Source organism: Delphinus delphis, chromosome 13 (assembly GCF_949987515.2).
Source record: "Delphinus delphis chromosome 13, mDelDel1.2, whole genome shotgun sequence".
In the NCBI taxonomy this organism is placed as follows: Eukaryota; Metazoa; Chordata; class Mammalia; order Artiodactyla; family Delphinidae; genus Delphinus; species Delphinus delphis.
Window position 1 is genome coordinate 23,694,375 of NC_082695.1, and position 19,449 is coordinate 23,713,823.

At 56.7% G+C, this 19,449-nt stretch overlaps 2 protein-coding genes across 5 annotated transcripts in view; one reads left to right on the forward strand and one right to left on the reverse strand.

The window, feature by feature from the left end:
- Window positions 1-444: 444 nt before the first annotated feature.
- On the reverse strand, window positions 445-18,642 carry PATZ1 (POZ/BTB and AT hook containing zinc finger 1). 4 transcript variants are annotated; one of them, XM_060028369.1, is made up of 5 exons: window positions 17,362-18,642; window positions 15,917-15,980; window positions 9,364-9,535; window positions 3,363-3,500; window positions 445-1,934 (listed from the first exon to the last, which is right to left on the reverse strand). In XM_060028369.1, the coding sequence occupies exons 1-5, from the start codon at window positions 18,630-18,632 to the stop codon at window positions 1,516-1,518; spliced, it is 2,064 nt and encodes a 687-aa protein (XP_059884352.1). In that variant the 5' UTR covers window positions 18,633-18,642; the 3' UTR covers window positions 445-1,515. The 4 variants fall into 4 exon arrangements, with proteins under 4 accessions (XP_059884352.1, XP_059884353.1, XP_059884354.1 ...); XM_060028371.1 differs by having other exon boundaries at window positions 1,761-1,934; window positions 3,363-3,435; XM_060028370.1 differs by lacking the exon at window positions 3,363-3,500.
- The window catches only part of DRG1 (developmentally regulated GTP binding protein 1), a 51,604-nt gene continuing 50,648 nt past the window's right edge, over window positions 18,494-19,449 (forward strand). The window contains exon 1 of the mRNA XM_069541320.1: window positions 18,494-18,581. Within this exon, the coding sequence (XP_069397421.1) occupies window positions 18,567-18,581 (15 nt within the window). The 5' untranslated portion in view covers window positions 18,494-18,566. The remainder of the gene's footprint in view (window positions 18,582-19,449) is intronic.

Here is a 19,449-nt window from a genome sequence, read left to right on the forward strand (position 1 = left end):
CCTAGCTTCTTTGGTCCTCTCTGGCTCCAGGTCTCCCTCCAGAGTCCCACCCCCACCTCTCACCAGCCTGGACCACCTACCTGCTCTCCCGCCATCACTATCCCTCCCTTGCCCGTTTCTCTCCTTGGATGTCTCCCTATCTGAACTCTGTGGTTAAATCTGCTTACTGGTTCCCTCTCTCCCTTTAAGCTCCACAAGGGTGTCCCATGCACCACTGTACCCCAGGGTCTGGGGCACAGAGCAGTGAAGACCAGGAGAGAGCGGGTGGGTGGATGGTGGCAGCTGAGTCTGCAGGGGAAGCACCCACCTGTCAATCCCAGTGGGACTGGTACAGTGAAGAGGAAGAGAGGTCTCCTGGGATCCCACCCCACCCAGGTGCAGGGGCACAGACTGCCCACCCTCTGGGTCCCAGAGAAAAAACCAGACTCAGGGGAGCAAGCAGAGTAACGTACTAACATTTTTAATACAGTCTGATCAGATCAACTCACATCACAGGGTCAACCTTGGCTTGCTCACGTGTGATACAACTGAGGTGTATGATGTCCCCACCTGCCAGCTCTCCTGCCTTCCAACAGCACTGAAACCCCCTCCCTCCCTGACCAGACTGGCATTTTTAAAATTTTGCATAAAACTATTTCTTCCATAGACTCCAAACAATCAACTAGCCAAGTTAATTATGGTACATCTAAACAAAGTTTAATCCTAAACCCTAACGTGTGACTGCGGTTTACAAAGAGCTCTGTATCACCTGGGATAGCTTTCAGTAGCAATTCACTACAACTGGTCCTAAAAAATAATAACAATAATAATAATAATTAGAGAATTAAAACCCAACAGCAAGTTGAATGGTTAAAATCACCTAAGAACTGAAATTTGGGGTAGGAGTGTCCTCGATTGCTAAGCTTGTCCTAGTGGCAAAATGCTAGCCTTCAAGCAGGGCTCAGAAAGGTCTGGGGCCCTCCGGGTCAAAGGTCAAGCTCAGGGGGCTCTCAGAGGACACTCACCCCATGGTCCACGGGATGCTGTAGGCTTCCAGCTTCCTTAAAAACAGTTGGGCATCAGCATTGTGTAAGTGGGCGGAGACCCTACTGTGGTATCTTTTGAGGGAGATGAGAAGGGGGAATGAGGGATTAGAGAAGGGGCAGGGGACCAAAATCACCGAGGTCCCAGAATGCTGTCAGGTGCAGGTGTGGAATTGGGGTCACTAAGCCTGAGCACCAGGAGCTCCAGCTTCCGCCTGTTAGAGAAACCAGCCCTGGTGTTGCCTTGGAGGCCTGTGTAGTGTTTTCTGCCCTCATCCCATACCGGGTCTCACAGATATTTCTGCCGAGTATCAGATGAGAATCTATTTCTAAAGACCATTGGGGGTTAGGGGTGGGTGACAGGGCTGGAGGGGGAGTTAAAAACGAATAAAAATCTCTCAGCTACAGAACCCAAAGACACCACTTCCCTCCGCATTCACAGCATTTCTCAGCGGTCCCCGGTGGCCGTTTCTGCGGGGACGCAGCATCTGCCTCACTTGCCCTCAGGCCCCATGGGCTGCTGGTCGACCTCAGGATCTACCAGAGATGATGCAAACGCCGACTGAACAATCTGAAACCCAAAGGACTCAAGGAGAGACATGTTCTGCTGGGGAGAGAAAGGCGAGCCAAGGGCAGGGCCCAGGTCCCCCAGAGGGCCCCCGAGGGCCCGGACATGCACCTTCTGGATGTGTTTGTTCAAGTAGGACTTGGAGCGGAAGAAGCTCCCGCACTCGGGGCAGGGGTACTTCTTCTCCCCGTCAGACTCCATTTTGTTTTTGGGGACCGCCATGTCACAGGAGAAGGATCCATTGGTGCTCTGTTTCTCGGGCGTCTTCAGGTCGCTGGCATCCGAGAGGTCACCGTAAGAGTCGGAGCTCTCAATCGGATCCTGATGTGAGCATTTCTGGCCTTCTAGGAGGAAACAGAACACAGAGGAGCGGTGAGGCCAGGCTATGGGGATGCCCCCTCGGAGGGGTCGCCAGGGGCCAGCTCACAGGCTCGTGGAGGGCAGCCGATGGCCAGCCACCGCCCAGCAGAACCCACAGAGGTTCAGCTGGTCAGTCAGGGAGCCTGGTGTGCCTACAGGGGTGAGACAGCAGGGCCTGGGGCTGCCAGCCTCCCTCGCCGCGGACTCTTCATGCAGGCGCACGTGTACTGCTCACCACCATCTCGGCCTGCTTCAAGGAAGGGTATGGAGAGGGGACCGCCTCTGTCTCCACCCAGGACAACCCAAGACCCCCAGCTCCTAGGTGCTCTCTTGGGTGCCTCTGAGGGTAAAACAGCTGTTGTGATGATGCTGAGCAGGTACGCCAGTGGCCTCACCTCTGCACCAGACTGGCTGCACCCTAGCAAGCCAGAACCAGAGCCGCGGGCTCCTCAACCCAGGCAGACCCTATCGACGGCTGAGTCAGAGCCAGTCCTTTTCCCAACGCTGCAAACACAAGCCCTGCCCTCACTGCCTCTGCCTGCCAGAAGCCTTCCAGGCCAAGTTGCCAAAGCACACAGCTTAGAAGGAACTAAACAACTCAATCGGCCAGCTGTCCCTACGCAGGGCCCAGAACAAGGTGGTCCTCGAGACAGCCCTCACTGATCTGCCTTGCCCGGCCCACACGTGAAGCCTCCACAATGAGCTCCTTCCTGCCTGGGTTCAGAGCGCCATGCCGGGAAGGGAAGTCTGTGATGGGAGCGTGGAGCATGCCATCTTTGCCATCTGCCAAGCCCCTGGCGTCATCCCCAAGGCAACAACGACTTGAAAAACCACAGAACAACCCGAATCAACAAGTGGAGGTGGGGCCTAGGGAGCTCTACGCAAACCAACTCGGAGTCGGCACCATGCATCTCACAAACGCGGCCAGAGGCTCTCCGGAAAGGGCTGGTCACAGCAACCAACTGCCCCTACCGAGGGGGAAGCCAGACCTTGGCTCCCTCTGCCCACAGGGTCAAAGGAGAAGAAAGCATTCAGCCACAGCTCCACGCCATCCTTAAAGGGCCACAGGCAATGGACAGGCCCAGAGGCTCATCATGCAGGGCTCCTCTTCCTGCCCTGGGCCCGGGGCGTCCCTGCAGGGCTCTGGACGTGGGGGCTGGCCAGGAGCGAGGAGGGTGCTGGGGAAGAGGAGGCGGGGGCTGGATCTCGGCAGGGCCCTAAAGCCTCACTCACCGCCCTGGAGTGAGATTCCCCACTGTGACTTTTGTCCTGGAGGCCACTGCCACTCAGATCTCAAGCCTCCTTGAGGCGGCCAGCAAGCCGGCAGCCTTCACGCCTCCCCACGCCCGGCCCAGCGCCCCCACAACACAGCCTGCGCAGAGAAGCAAAGTGCAGAGCAAGGGGTCGCTTGCCTTTGTTGCCATAGGTCCTGGCGCAGTGGAACGCTGCTCCCCCATTCGGGATGGGCTCCTGGTGCCTGGAGACCTGGGGAAGGGGAACACCGTGGTGGGTTTTAACATGGACCTTTAAGTAGGAGGCAGAGGAGAAACCTAAACAAGACAAAAGGAGATGAGATCCCGCAGCCGGCACACAGACACCTCTCTGCTTCCCCCATGCCTCTCCTCTGGCCGCACTGGCTAGCACTCCTAGAAGGGGCCCCTCCTTGGCTCAAAGGCGCTGCAACCACAGGAGCCACCTGGCTCAGGAGGGAGGGTGGCACTGTCCTTGAGTCGGCTTCTCTGCAGAGCCCGCTCTGCAAGGCTGTGGAGGCTGCCTGGAGGGATGGCCTGAGATCCCACTCTGGCCAGGGCCAGAGGCCAACTACCTCGGCTCGCTTGGCACCTCAGTAACAAGTGGTCTGAACGGATGGTCCACAGTCCCAGACCAGCTACAGGGACCACGGCTAGAAATGCTGTCGGGAAAGTACATGGGGCTCCAGGGCAGCCACGGGACTCCAGCCGGCAGAACACGGCTGAACACGTGTGAAGGCAAACCAGCTGCGCAAGAAGCCAGACGGAGGCAAGATGAAATCCCAAAGAAATGCCTCCAGGAGTCCCCCTTCTTCTACCTGTTAAGACATGTTCTATTTTGCAAACTTTCTCACCTTCAGAATAACTGGGTTTAGTAACTGTTTAGACCTTTTGAAGAACAATGAAAATAGGAAGTTATGTTAAAGGGGGTGTGCAGTCATCTCTTATTCACAGTGGTCTTCTTGGTTCGGTTTTGGAGGATCCAACAGGTTCACTTAAGGAAGAAGAAATAGGCACAATCCTTGTCTTTATTTGGGGGGAGGGGCAATCCAACCTTCTGGGATCTGCTCCAGACCCACCCAGATGCTCCAGTCAGTTTGAGCCTCGAGATGCCTCGGGCTGGGAAGAGTGATCTCGGGCCAATTTCCACAGCAGCCACGAGTCTGAGGAGATGGAACCAGGTGGGCCAGTCAAAGGATTTCCACTTGGGTTTCCGCAGGAAGGAGCTGGGACATCAAATCCTCCCACAGTCAAGGATCCAAAAGTGCCTTCGGCAGGAACCAAAACTTTTCGGCAAAAGGCCCACTTGGGGCGCTATGCCTAGATGGTGTCCCTTTAGTCCACTCCAGATGCAGCTGACACATCCTCGGGTCCTTTCTTTTTTTTTTTTTTTTTTTTCTTTTTTTTTTCTCGGGTCCTTTCATTCCCTCGTTAAATTACAGTCACGGGGTAGCAGTGGGATCCACTACTAATGGGCCAGAGGCTGGAGAGTACTGTGTAATGTCTGCACAAGACTTCTTCGAAAAAAGTCTGAATTGGCCTGGGCTTTCAAATGCTACTGGAACTACAATAAAGGTCACCTTCAGGGAGTGACAGAGGTGTGCAGGCCCAGCGCACCGCATGCATCGCTCTGTGCTTTGCAGCCATATGTACAGCTGCTAAATGGCAGAGCCTGGACTCTAACCCCAGGACCACGTGCCACGACGTGGTCCTTCACCACTGGGCAGACTCTCTAATAGTCTCTGTGTCTTGGTCCCGGCCCTAGAAACATCCCTTCAACTTTTGCAGTAGGCTCCATTATCACCATTTACATTCCCGTATTTCTCTGCCATGTTGGTGGATTAGAATGAAAGCTGCGGGTAGACAGGCTGCCATGTGGGAATCTTATTCAACAAACATCCCCCCGATGGTAGCAGCTGGTGGTTCTGGAGGGAAATGGGGGGCTGGGTGAATCTTCCTTCCTTTCCTGACAAAGAAGACCCTCCTGGACCAGATGCTGCTGTCCTGCCCTGCCTAGTAGAGCACGATGTCCTGCGCTGTGACCAAGTGGTCTGCCTGGGGCCAAGCAGGGGACAGACTGACTTACGAGGGTCCCATATAAACACTCCTCGGAGGGAGGCTGTGGTCAGGAAGGAGCAGATGAGACTCACAGGACAGAGGATCTCAGCCCTGCCCCATGGATGGCGCTGCAGCCCTGGCAACCAACAGAAATATCAGGACTTTCCAACTGATGCGATGATACCACTTTAGAAGGGAATTTTTTTCTTTGTTTTTTAATCCCTTGCGGGGCCCTCTGAACTGGTTTGAAGCTCTCTCCACAGGGCAGGGCCACTGCAATCAAGAGGGACGGTAAAGGAGGGAAGGAGCACCAGGAACTATTATGTTTACTCCTTGTGGGAAGAGCTGTGCTGGGGAACACAGCAGATGCTCAATGAAAACTCACTGTTTTCTCCCGAAAAATGGTCTGGGGACCACGTGGCAGGGTCCCCTTGACGCTGCCCCAGCTGCAGACTACTTACTATCTATAGCAAAACCACATGGCGGGTGGTAGGCGTGGATCCACAGTTGCCACCTAAAGCCCAGAATTTAAACACAGAGCAGCTCAGCAGCCAAGTTTTGGGGTAAAACAGAAGCCGAGTTTCTGTGAACGTATCTCTGAAGCCAGACACATTTGGCCAGAATTCTAAACTCACCTGCCTGTTCACCACTGATTAACCAAGAACCAAAGAGGAAGCTTTCTACAAGCATCAGAGTGATGGGGACACTGAGCACACACGTGACTCCACCACCACCGACGGGCCACCCTCTCTCACGCTCCAGATACGGAGAATATGCTACCACGAGGCTACTGCTTCTCCACTGCATTTTCTTGCCTGGTGTGCTGTAATTCGCACTCTGGAAGCAAACCCTCCTTGGCAGCTTCCACATCTGTGCAGGGGTCAGGGACGGCCTTCTTCTTGTCCACACCTTGGTGGGGCTGTGCCCAACTGAGCCGTGCTGGAGGGGGGGCACCAAGTAGGCTTGGGTCAGCTCAGTCCAGGGGACGGCAGGCTGTCTGCGTCTACCACTGGCGCTTGCCTCTGGCTGGAGAGAAGGCTTTCTCTACCCTTTAAGCAGATATTTGAGTGCAAGTGTTGTCTCGGTCAAAGACCGATTTCCAATACGCTTCCCCGCTTCCTCCCTCACACCAGTACATACACATCTACATAAAGACCCTGCTACAGAAACTTAAAAAGAAGGGAAATCGTGGCAATCTACCAAGTCCTTCCCACTGTTCAACTCAACTGATTTCCTCAACTTGAACGTCGGAAACAGGCTTTTGTAACCATCATACTCCTCCCACTGCAAGTTATCTTCTCTGCAGATGGGATGGTCTACGTCCTGATATGTCTCCAGGACAAAGACAAGGTCATCTGTCTCCAGTGTGAGGCTGGACCACCGGCTGCATCTCCTCTCTCCCGTTCTTCACAGGCAAGAGTTGTTTGTGTGGCTGAAAGTAGGCAGATGGATGGGTGGTTAAGCTGATTGCTTAAGAACTGCTGGGACTGGAGGATCTCAGGGCACCTGGAAATTCATCTGATCCTGCCTCACCCGCTAACCGGCTGGCTGAACGTTAGCCTTTGCTTGAACCCTTGTAGAGAGAACATCCATTTATTCCTGCAGCTCCTCCTGTAGTCACAGCCTTGAAAGGACGGCCCAGAGCGTCCTGCATTCTGATTCCAGTGTCTCAGTGTCTTTGGCGATCTATCCTCTTCCTGGAAAAACTGCCTTCCCCTTCCTCTTCTTTTTTGGAGGGGAAGGGAGGCGTCTTTTCCCATTTCTGCAGAAGAAATGAGTCCAGAGGTAGAATCCTGCTCCCTCTCTTCTGATGAAGAGCGAAATTGTTTTCTCTTCCTTCTGAGGATCCAGGGTGGTTTAGACTAGAGCCCTCTTCTGTCTTCTTGGAGGAATGGGACTTTCTGCTCCGACTCTGGGACCCAAAGCTGGATTTTTCTGTTTTAGCTTTTGGGGTTTTCTTTTTTTTTTTTTTTTGGCCACGCGGCTTGTGGGATCCTATTTCCCTGAGCAGGGACTGAACCCAGGCCCTAGGCAGCGAGAGCGCAGAGTCCTAACCACTGGGCTGACAGGGAATTCCCCCAAAGCTGTTTTGCTTACGACCCAGATCTCGCGTTGGCTTTTCTGAGGAAAGGTGGGCTCTGGTTCTACTCTCCAGGCACCCCCACCCTGGCCACATGGCCTGTGGCTGCTGCCCAAGTCCTCTTCACCAGCCCAGGGAAAACAAATCCTGATGTACAATAGTTGTGGGCTTTGCCACATCAGCTGTCTCCTAACTGGGTCGACGTTCCCTGCTATTCCCGGCTGCTCGCAGCTTTTCTTTCCTCCTGAGTGGGGCCCACAGGGGCTGTGGCCCTGGGTCCCCCACTCAGCTCCCTGCCACTTTGTAATCCAGGCTTTATCTCTGTTTCCTCATTGGCGTCCTCCTCCGCCCTAACTGGTTTACCGCCTCTGGTCTCTGACCCCAACTCTCAGGCTGAGAACTTCAACCCTGAAACCCCGACAGTACGCCCGCTGACAGCACCGTCGCAGCAGGTCTCGAGTTAGTTGGGGACGCGGTCAGGAAGCCACGGGATGAAGCAAGACAAGGAACCATCTCTTCCTAGAGCTGGGCAGCCACAGCCTGATAGCTCTTTCCACACACAGCCCCACTGCCAGCTCCCCGGAGGAAGCTCCTGCCAGAAAGGGCTCTATTGACATATCAGAAAATAGGACAGATGCTTAAGCAGCTTTTCTGACCACCTCCCTGCTTCCACAGCAGGTTTCCTGGTGGTACAAACGTTGACATCGAATGGCCTTCAAGGCAAACCCCAGGTGTGCAGTCCCCGGGAGGAACCCAGCTCAGGGCACCAAGAGAACACCCAGCCACTCAGCAGGCTCCCTCCACCAGCAACCTCAGGGCATGTGGAGATAGCACAGGACGCAAAGTTTCCAGCCAAGGACTGCAGGAGGGCTGCACCTGGTCCAAAGCAGAGTGTCAGCGAGCTGTGTCTTTCCTGACAGTTACAAAGTGTAAGGAGGGCCTCCCAAGTGTGCTGCTGCTTGCAGGGTTCAGAGAACTTTCACCTACCTTGTCTCCTGGGATCCTCACAGCAGCCCTGTGAGGTGGGCAAGGGGGATGTTCTCAACCCCGTTTAGAGGTGAAGAGACTGAGCCTTCGAGAGGGGAAGGGAGAGTTCAAGGTCACACAGGAGGGTGAGGTGGGAGGGGCCAGCTAAACCCTGGGTCCCCTGCCTCCTGGCTTAGTGTTCAATCCACTAAGCCACACTCAAGACTTCCAGAAGTGTTGCGACAAGAGTGTCCCAGGAGACAGGACTCTCCAGCCACGTCCCCACCTGGCCAAAGCAAGCGCACCATGCAGAAGCATCCTCACGCTCACCAGACAGCTGCCCCAACTCCTTCAGCAGATAAGGCGCAGCCTCCTCCACTGACGCTGCTTGCAAAACACGAACCTCAGCCCTTCTAGCAGCCAACGAGCCCTGGCAGAAGCTCAGGGACAGGACAGACTTCATCCAACACAACACCAGGGCCACAGATGCCACCTAGGCCAACCTCAGCCGCAAGCATGCTGCCCTGCTCAGAGCACCTGCCACTTTCCGCTCTCGTCAAGGCCACAATCTACCTGGGCCTGGGCTCTTCCGACCATTTGTGCTAGAGAGTTTCGGCCCTTGTCCATCTCCAGACTCGACGTCCTTACCTGGCTGCTGACTTTCACGTGCCAGTGGATCAGCCAGCAAAGCTCTTGAGCAGGACCCCTCATTCTCCCACCTCTTGGGGCCTAATGACTCCCACCAACCTCAGTAGTTCAGCGCATCCATCCTGCCCCCTGGGCAGCAGATGTGTCATGGGCCCAAGCCTGGGAACAACACTCTCTGCTGTTCTCACTTGCTGAGCTCCTGGCAACTCCTGTTCCAAGCACCCCAGGTTTCTTGGAAAGGAAAGGGTGACAAACAGCTGGCTGGGGGATAAGGTGTTTATCGCTCAGTGGGAAGGGAGGGAGGGCTGGCCGTGCAGAGTGGAGCCTGAAGCAGGGTGGTCAGACACCCCCCGGCCTCCCACATGGGCTCAGGCCCATCCCCTGGACATGAGGGAGTAGCAGGGAGATTACCTCGGTTACAGATACTGCAGAAGTTGCTGGGCCCCTCGCTGTGCTTCTTCAGGTGGTCTGCCATGTACGCTGCCCTCAAGTACTTCCCGCATACCTGGCAGGGCACCTTGTCTTCGTGACAGGCCAGGTGGGAGCGCAGACGGTCTCGGGTGGCAAAAGAAGCATTGCAGGTCTGAGGGCAGAAAGGAAAACGGGGTGAGGTAAAAGCTGGCGTCCACACCCGACTCCCTACCGAGCACACTGTGGCACAAAGCCATTTCCGGCCAACACAGGGACTCGCTGTGTAAGAGAACTTCAGAATGCGGCCAGGCTTCCTCCCCAGATGCCAAGTAAGCCGCTCCTACTCCCCATGGTCTTCCCCACAGGACCCCTGAGCTAGGATGACTGGTTCCCACTGGCCCCCAACATGCACATTACATGGCAGGCTGAGTTCTGCAAAACAAAAGAGCTAGGGGCTTTTCATTCTTAAACATTTAAGAACTGATGTTTGTTGCATTGGCTGTAAGTGAATTTACAGAAGAGCTATTGGCATATAAACGGAACAGTCTTCACCTTCTCCACCCTGGGTTTCCCCTGGTTACTTTATACAAAGAATCCAATTTACTCACTTTATTCAAAAGCGACATTAATCGTGGCCACAGGGAAATGGAAAGGAAAGGCAGGACAGAACACAGAGATTACTCTTCATAATATCCGTGTGCGTTTGTATTGAGAAAGCAGCCCATAAAGTGACAGTGTCAATTTTGCGAATGTGAAAATTAGCAGAGAGTGAGGGCCGGAGGCTCCGGGGGCATCTGTGGAACCCCAGTGCTGGTGCCAACAAGGATGGCACCACCCTGCACTGACCAGTGCCCCCCACTGTGCCAGGCAGGCCCCAGACTTCACCTTCAGAGCCCTTCGTCGCATGCAGTGCATCCTCACGGTGGCCCTCGAGGCAGGCCATGCTCTCACCCCACCGGCCAGGAGCTGCAGTCAGTACCACACCCTGGGAAGGCAGCCCCGGGTCCCCTGACTCGGTCTCAGCCCTGGGTCTACCCCCAACATCTCTCCCCCAGCCCGGGCCTGCATGGCTGCCCAGCCTTGGAGGTCACGGAATGTCGGGAAAGCCCTCAGGAGAGTTGAATCTGGTGACCTTCACTATTTTGGATCCACGGACATGTCTCAGAAGTTCTAGTCAAGGTTGACTCATTTCTTTTCTCTGTACCTGTGTTTACCATTTTAGAGCCACAAGAGAAAGCAACATTCACCTTTAATTGCATCACAGACCAAACGTTAACCCACTGAAGACCCGCCACCCCGTTAACTGGCTAGAATGGGGGTGTTCCTGCGGCTCCACTGAACAGAAACAGATCCTGAGACCTTAAGGTAAGTGTCTGAACACTGTCACCATGTACAACGTCTATCTATTGCTTTACTGTACAATCAGAGCAAGAAACAAATGCATTCGATGCTGTGGAGGTAGAAGACACCGTGGTTGCTACCCCAACCCCAAATGTCTGCATCAGGACCAGCTGAGCTCTTCTTAGTCGTTATCTTTTGAATAAATGTTATGCATTCGAATAGAACAATTTATGCTAACAAAATACAGTTGACCCTTGAACAGTTTTCCAGGGTTTGAACTGAATGAGTCCACTTATATGCGAATCTTTTTCAACAGTAAATACTATGGTAGGTGGTACACCATCTGCAGTTTGCTGAACCCACAGATGTGGAACCGCGGACGTGGAAGAATCACATACACAGAGGGCCGACACTAAGTTGTATGTGTATTTTTGACTGCTCGGAGGGTCGACGCCCCTAACCTCCGTGTTGTTCAAGGGTCAAGTGTACTGCTTTCATGTTTTATATATTGAGTTTATTCATCTGACAAATGAGGGAGCTAAGTTTAGAGAGTAATTTGCACAAAGCACAGTGCTCAGCTACTAGAGAAAGCAACACCCTGCCACTGCCGGGCCAGTGCCCTCCCGATCCTCCTGGCCACCCTGGGGTATTCCCCTCCTCCCCGATTTACAGCCGGGCAGACAGAGGTCCTGAGAGGACTCGGGGCAGCTGGACTGAGAACCAGCCCCTGAGCATGTGTTCTTACCACCTCCAGCCTCAGCAGAGGTTAGCTTCTGGTAAAAGGTGTGGGTAGTTTTTATCAGTGTACTTGGTAGCCAGGGCTGTCCTGATAGAGGTGACAGGTTCTGTGCAGGGAAACTTGAGCACTTAGGTGACTCAGAAAGTACCATGGGTGCTTGGTCTCATGGCCACAGGTGGGCCCCCCGGCAGGGACCTTGTGACCCAATCATAGGCCACAGTGGGTGGAAAACTGAATCTTTCCCCAGCCCCACCAGACTGTAAACCAGAGTAAGGGGTGCCGTGAACACCTGCGGGAGATAGGGGTGCACCTGTCGATTTATCTGGGGACGGGAGCCGGCTTGGCCAGACAGCGACTTGAGGACCACCGCCACAATGGCGAGAGGCAGTGTGGTCTACACCGCAGAACTCAAAGGAGCCAACCATGGACCAGGTGTTACGAAAATGCAGCTGAAAGCACACATTCAGGATCCCACCTTCTGTGGCCCCTGGGAGAGGGTGCCACTAGAGGGATGTGAAAGAGATGCCTTGTTTCTCTTGCCAACTTTCTTTTGGGATGTGTCCCTTAAAGCACTGCCTGTCATACTTTGCTAACGAAAGATAATGGACAGCCAGACTTCAATTATCCACAAGTGGATTATCCATTTGGGGGATTAGCTAAGCAAAATTAAAGCTGCAGACCAGGCTGAGTTCTCCCACCCTGTCCTCCATTGATTATCTCTCAAGGAATGAAAGCAAACTTTAGCCTGAGCAAACATAATTAGGAATGTAAATCTGCTGCTGGGAAAACAAAACAAAACGAAACACAAACGCAACAAAAACTATCACTGTGTTACAAAGCCAAGCTGAAATGGTGGTTGGCTTCTCTGTGCCAGGATTGACCCTTTGTGGCTGGAGTACCCAAGGCTTTCTGAACTGTGAAAGTGCCCAAGTCCGAGTCTAGGCCTGCCAGAAGTTCAGACAACACCAAACATAAAAGGCCTGGTCACTTAACCCAGGAGAGAAAGGAGAGAAAGGCTGAGGAGAGAGATGGATCTCAAAGAAGGGGGTGCCCGGAACCTCCATGCTGGGGCCACTCAAGAGAAAAACACTTCCTGTCCTGGAGGCAGGGAGAAGGCAGAGGGACCCTGACAGGATCAGCACCCCAATCGATCGCCGGTGGTGCTGGGAACGGCCGCCTCGCCCCCAGCCCTGCGCACAGGCAGCCTGCTATTGCTGGAGGCGCACCTGCCGGGTCCTGGCCCAGCCCCCAGAGAGGTTCATCACCACTCAACACTGAGCCCCAGCCAGGCTCCCTTCCCTCCCTGCCAGTTTCTCCCCGTCCCAGACTTCCGAATGCTTTTCTTCCCAAGGGTTGAACAGCTCAGGAATGGGGCCTCAGTGGTACCAGGGGCACCGGTGCACACCTACTCTTGGTGGCCTTTGAGCCTGGCAGCCTCAGGGGGTATCTTAAGTAGTCTTTTCCATAGCCTTGGAAAAGTCTGAGGGCAATGCATGTGGGCTTAGCACCATGGGCCTTGCTGGCCCCCTTCTTCTCAAGGGTGTCAGCTCCCTTATTCCCATCTCAATTCCTAATGAGTTATCCCTCCAGCCCAAACCCCCCAACCAGCCCCCAAGAAGTGGGGCCACTGGGAGCAATGGGAGAGGTCTGAGCTGTTCTAGCCTCTCGGCTTCAGGCTGAACTCCATCTGGGGTCAATGTCCCAGCCCACAGCACTCACAGATCGAGCAGCATTGGGACATCTGGGCCATTTAAGCACACTGAGGCCAAACCCCGAGGAGACTTGCGTGTCACTGCCAAGCCTGAGCCCCCATGCGCCCACGTTCGGAGGGCCTTTCCCCTCAAGCTGTGGCACCCGTCTCTGTAACTGGCCCCTACTGTCTCCTCTGTGGCATCAGGAGGGACCGAGAGGTATGGCCCATGCCCAGCTCTGCCAGGGGCTAAAGGAATCAACTCCCAGAGAGCTGTCTCTTCACCTCTGATACTTTCAGCAGACACACCATGCAAAACAGATGGCCCGGCTGTTTAACAAAGCCCAGGCACACCTGGCCAGCCAGCTCAGAGCCTGAGAGGCAGCACGTCTTCACCTGCACCTGCCAGGTCACTGTTAGGGGAGTTCTGGCTGTGGGGCTGGAGGCAGGGCCAGCAGGCTTGTGAGAGTGTGTGTCGGAGGGGCAGGGCAGGAGCAGGCTCATACACCAAGGGACAGTGATGTCAGTGTTATGACACAGACCAAGGACAAAACACACAAAGCCTCAAACGTTAGAATGAAAACTTTTATCATCACTCCTATTATCCCCGCAGAGCCCGCGGGGACTGAAGGGCACACCACTGGGATCCGACGGAGGTCTACATCTGCTTTATCAGCACCCAAAGCCATATATTGGGATGACCCAATGTAAAGCTACTGGTTAATCTAGTTCCTGAGCAGACCTGCTAATAAACCTCAAAACCACAAAAGTCTAATTCACAAGCCAGAAATGAAAGCGGACCTGTGTGAGTGGGAAGGGACGAGGGCAGCACGGTTGGCCCAGTTGGAGTTGCGCCGGAGTCTCCTCTCCTCTGGAGGAGGATTCACTCCCAGGGTGGGGGGAGGGGTGGCCAGGCCCCATTCTAGAAACCCCTTAGGGGAGGTGATGCCAGGGGAGGGGAAGCATGTAAGCCAGTGGCTTAGTTCCTAGGAAAGCATCAACCTCCAGGCAAGGTCAGACACCCAGGGGTACCATCTGCTAAAGAGGGAAAACAAGGCAAGAGAGCCCAGAAAGAAACGTGGAGACCATGGGGAGGCCCCAGGAAGGAGCCCTTTGCTACCCCTATTTGGGGTCCTTGAGCTGGGAAAGAGTCCAAGTCACCCAGGGAGGAGCTGGGCATGGTGGGCAGGGACCACTCTGCTGGCCTCTCCCAAAAGCAGGGGGCTCAGACCACTGCCACTGCCGTTCCCCTCCACAGAAAACCCTCTCGGGAGGCCCCGGCTAGCCCACAGGCCACTGGGTAAAGGCCCGGCTGCCCTCTGGGGCAGTCCAACCCTGCCTCAGATAGCCCGGCGGGGCTGGGCAGAAGAGAGCGTTGCTGGAGGGTGCCGGGCCCAGGTTTTCGAGGGCTGGGAAGGATTTTTTTAGAGAAAGGGAAAAGGCGGTGTCAGGAACCGAATGGGACGACCTCCACAAAGCAGGCTGGGCAAAGTCCCATGATGGCAGGTCGCTAGGAAGAGATTCCAGGGGCGGCAGGCCGCTGCTGCTCCCAACCCACACCTGGAAAAAGGGCAGAGAGTGCAGGTTACCCCCCCAGGCCACCGGGCATGCCCCCACTGCCCTCTGGGCTCCTCCTACTCTGCTGGGCTGCTCAGCACACTACCTGGGAGAGTCAGAATGTGCTCCGTGATGAGAGACAGAGGGAGAGGAGGCAGCGAGGCACAGGCGCATCCCAGCAGGCCCACCCCCGGTCTCCTGGCCGTCTGGGAACACCACCGCACCTGGCCCCTGGGGGCTCTCTGCCCCACCTACAGCACGTCCGTCCATCCCTCCCTATTATCGGTCTCCCCAGACCCTCCTCCTTGCCACCAACAGGATAAAGAGAAGCAGGTCACCCCATCAGACGTTGCAGTAAACACCCCACAACTCTGTTTCCCACTCAGATGGTAGGAACTTGGCCCAGGAAAGGGGGTACGACCAAGGAGAAGATAGAAGTGTGTTTTCCACCCACACAGGAATGCTCAGTGGCCAGGAGAGGAAGCTCAATTTTCTGGGCATCACAGAGCCCCCAGATACTGTTCAAGCAGACAAACCAAGGGTGAGAATCTTGCCCAGCCTCCCCTACCTACTGCTACACAAAGAGCTCTCAAGGACAGGAAACCACCTCGCTTTCCAGTTCTCAGAAGCCCTTGGCTGTGTGCACACGTGGCTCAGGATGGGTTAAGCAGGTGCCAGTGATCGCACCACTCCCTGCCTCCTTCACCCCCACCCCTGCGGCCTGGTGCTCTGAGCTGAGGGGACCCAGAAGCAGCTCCAACTCAGGTCAGGCTGCTGGGCATACAAGGGGAAGAGTTGTTGGCTGGACCACCAGGAGCCCTTAAGAAGCCATTCCCACCCCACGGTGGCCCCTGCAAACTGCTGGGAACCAGAAGCCGGACCCAGTGGGGTGCCAGTGCCCCCAGGACGACACTTGTCCAATGTGGCCCACCATCCAAGGAGCTGGCAAACGCCAGGAGAGGAAAGCCAAGCAACAGAGCAAAGACAGAGACGGGTTGGGAACCAGGACCCAGCGACCAGGAAGGAGGGGACATCAGCGGTGGGAGGGAGGGGGCTGGGGGAGAACAAAGGAGAAGAGCAGACAGACGGTGGGGGGACAGAGGGGGAGGTGTGCACAGCGGTGGTCAGTCAGCCAGCCCAGCACGCACAGCAGCTGGCTCATGGCCGTAGCTGCGAGGACAGCAGCATTCTCTTTCAGCCCATCTCTGCCCCGGCCCAGCCCCTACCTGACACTTGTGAGGCCGCTCAGAAGTGTGCACCTGCTTGATATGTCCGTTCAAGTGATCAGGCCTAGAAAAGAGAACCAAAAGAGACTTTAAAACAAGACCTTAAGAAAGGGGGCTACAAGCTTGGCCAGACCCCTGCCCCGACAAGGCTGGAGAGGACTCCCTCACCCCACCCCAGCATGACAAAGAAAAGTCACCACCCAGCTCTGGCTCCTGAGGCCCAGGCCTCTCTGCCCTGGATTTCTCTAGAGGGGGAAGGGGAGTGAGCATTTGTCTCTGACCTTGCCTACCCGCCTCCCCCCACCAGAAACTCAATGATTTCTAGGACCCAAGGAGGGGACTTTAGAATGAGACTGGGCTGCCTTGCTGCAGCCTTTCCGGGAGGGGGTATGTGTGATTCATTGTCCAGACTAAAGCCCCGTAGAAACTCAGCATTCCCCTCCCCCAGCCTCTCCCACCACAGCAGCCAATGAATGCCACCCGGATGGAATTCAGTCCCCAGAGGCCAAGGGATGAAGCCTTAAGCCCCCAGCTGGGCTGGTAAACCAGATGCCCGACAGAGCAGGTGGGCAGGGGCTGCCTGACCGGTAAGACTGGTTCCTGCTTGGGGCCCCTCTGAGGGAGTTTTCCATCCCTACGTTCATACACACAAGGCCCTCAGTACCCAGGCAAGTTAAAACGAGCCTTTTATTCTGAATATTCTCTTAAGAGGAAAAACAACCCTCTGCTTGCAGATAAGTCTTCAGTTCCTTATCAGGCTCACTAAAAAGTCAATCTAAAACGACATCCTGCCCTCCTTCCTCTCTGTCCAGTGAACGTAAAGGGGATCTGTGGGTTCAGGTGGGCTCTGGAGCCACCAGGTCAGAGCAGATCAAAGGCTTTGCTGTTCAGAAGAGACTCTGGGTGCCCAGCTCTGTGCCCCGTGATCCCGGGGCTGTGAGAGGCAAGGTCGGAGTCTACTGACCCAGGATTGCCAGTGCTGTGCGGGGGGACATGGAGGCATGGGAGCGTAAGGAGTCCCAGATGCACTTGTTTCGGTCCCTCCCCCGGCGGCCATTCAAGCGGGGAAAGTCGCTGGAGGAGCCTGGCCTCCCGCCCCCAGAGGGGGCCCCTCGTCTGGTGCCGGAAACACAAAGGGAGCCCAGGGAGAAGAATGGTGAGGCCCGGTGGCTGCGGCCTGAGGAATCCGGCCCCTTCCCACAGGCCCCAAGGAAGAGAGATGGTAGGGCACGCCTAGTGCCAGAGAACTTCCCTGAGGGAAGAGAAAGCAGTTCTTGGCCACATCATCTCAAAATCAGTGCCGTTAAAACACTCTCCCCAAACCTGACATGGCCCTGCAAGGTCAAGTGAGCCCCCTGCAAGTCTCACACCCCCAGCTCTTGGAGAGGAGCTAGTCCATGAGTTACGAATAGGACAAGTCATGGGGGATGGGCACCATTCCTCACCTGGAGAAGCCTTTCCCACAGCTCTGGCAGATGTAGGGCTTGCCCACGGACCCATCGTGGGACCGCACGTGGTAGGACATGCGATCTTTCCTCTTGAACCGCAGCCCACACACGGGGCAGGAATAGGGCTTCTCCCCCGAGTGGGACAGCTTGTGCCGATTGAGATGGTACACATCACGAAAGATCTTGCCGCAGATCTCGCAGGCCACCTGCTTCCTGGTCCGGCTCCTCTTTCGGGGGCCGTCGGGGTCCTCAGAGATGGGTAGCCCATTCTCACCCAGCCTCGGAGGAGGAAGGTCGATGTAGCCCAGCTGGAGGCTGGTGACACCATGCTGGGCCTCGTGCTGCCGGAGCCGGTTGGCATCAGTGAACACCTTCCCACACAGGCCACATGGAAGGATGCCTGCCTCCCTCAGGCCCCCTGGGGACCCGAACATTGAGTCCAGCAGGTTGGCCTTCCTTGGGCGGCCCCGGCCTCGCTTGCCAGTCAGGGGAGGGGCACTGGATGCCACATTGGGGAATGGGGAAGTCAGCAGTTGGGGGGACAGGGGTCCGGCCACCATGGGCAAGCGGTCCACCCCAGGTAACACAGGCAGGGAGGCTTGGCTCGCAATGGCTGCACCAGCCGCCCGAGCTGCCTCCTCCTCAGGCTGCATGCTGCCTGCGATGCCATTGCTGTTGGCTGCCAAGGCTGCCCCATTGGTCATGTCCAAAGGGAAACCCAAGTCCGAGGTCCCAGGGGGACGAAACAGCATGATGTCAGCCCGGGCAGGGGGCACCAGGATCTGCACATTGGACTGTTTGATGACTTCCTGGCAGATCTCAATGACCGACCTCATCAGCAGAAACTTGGCGGCCGTCATAAGCTCGGGGAAGCTCTCCAGGCGAACCACAATGCGGGAAGTGTAGGCGAAGTCCAGGATGTCCCCGAACACCTTGGAGCTGATGGTGTGCATCTCCAGCTCCCGGCTGCCCCCGGCCCCGCCGCCCGGGGCCGCCGCTGCGCCCCCCACGTCAGCGGGACCCCCGTCCGCAGCTCCGCCGTCGCCCAACTGGGCACTGAACACCGACTCAAAGTACTCGCTGCAGGCAGCCAGGACCGCGCGGTGCGCTGGGAAGCTCTCGTCGCCCACCCGCAGGAGCACGTCGCAGAAGCGCCCGCCGTTTTTGCGCTGCTGGTTCAGGTTGTGCAGCATCTCCGTGCTATGTCTGCTCACCTGGTAGGTGTAGCAGCCCGACGGGCCGCAGGAAGCGTCGTTCACTCGCTCCATGGCCGCCGCCCCCTCCCCACAAACCGGGCCGCGTCACTTGCCAGCCCCACTCCCTTCCCCTAGGCAGCAAGAAGCGGGGTGCAACGAACGTGTCTACACTCCCCACACGTGCCGGCCCGGGGCTCTGTAGTCTCGCAGGTGCGCGGAGCGCACACACCCCCTGCCCGGATCGGACTGTCTAGACGGCAGGGCACACCACCTCCCACATAGCTGCCCCCACCCCTGCTGGATCGTGCACTCCTCTCTCCTCTCCGCCCGCCCGCCTCCCCTTCTCGGTCTACCTCTGGGGGGTACGCGAGCACAGAGGTGCGCCCCTCCCGCAAACGCGCCTGCCACCTCCCCTCCCGCCCGCCAGGCGGCGCCGGCGCGCAGCCAAGGGGGAGCGCGCGCGCGCGCGCGCAGGGAGGAGGAGGAGGGGTTTGTCGCGCAGGCGCGCGCGCCGCGGTTTTACCCGGGCCCGCTGGGGGCGCGCGCTGCGTCCCCTGCAAAGCGCGAGCCGGGGCGGGGGCGCCGGAGCGGAGGAAACAAAAGGCTAAGGCTAAGGCGGCGGCGGGGCGCGCACCGGGGCGGCAGCGCGGGCCGGGTCCCGGAGCTTGGCGGGCGGAGTCGGTAGCGAAGGCTGGAGCGGGCGGGCGGCGGCAGCGGTAGGGCGGGCCCTTTCCCGGGCCGAGCGAAGGCGGCGGCGGAGCGGCGGCGCTGCGGCCCTGGGCTCCGTGTGTTCGGAGCGGAGGAAAGATGGCAGCGGCTGCACTTCCTCTTGCACTTTCACCCCTGGGGGGAGGAGAAGGAGGGGGCGATACCAACAACACCCCCCCTC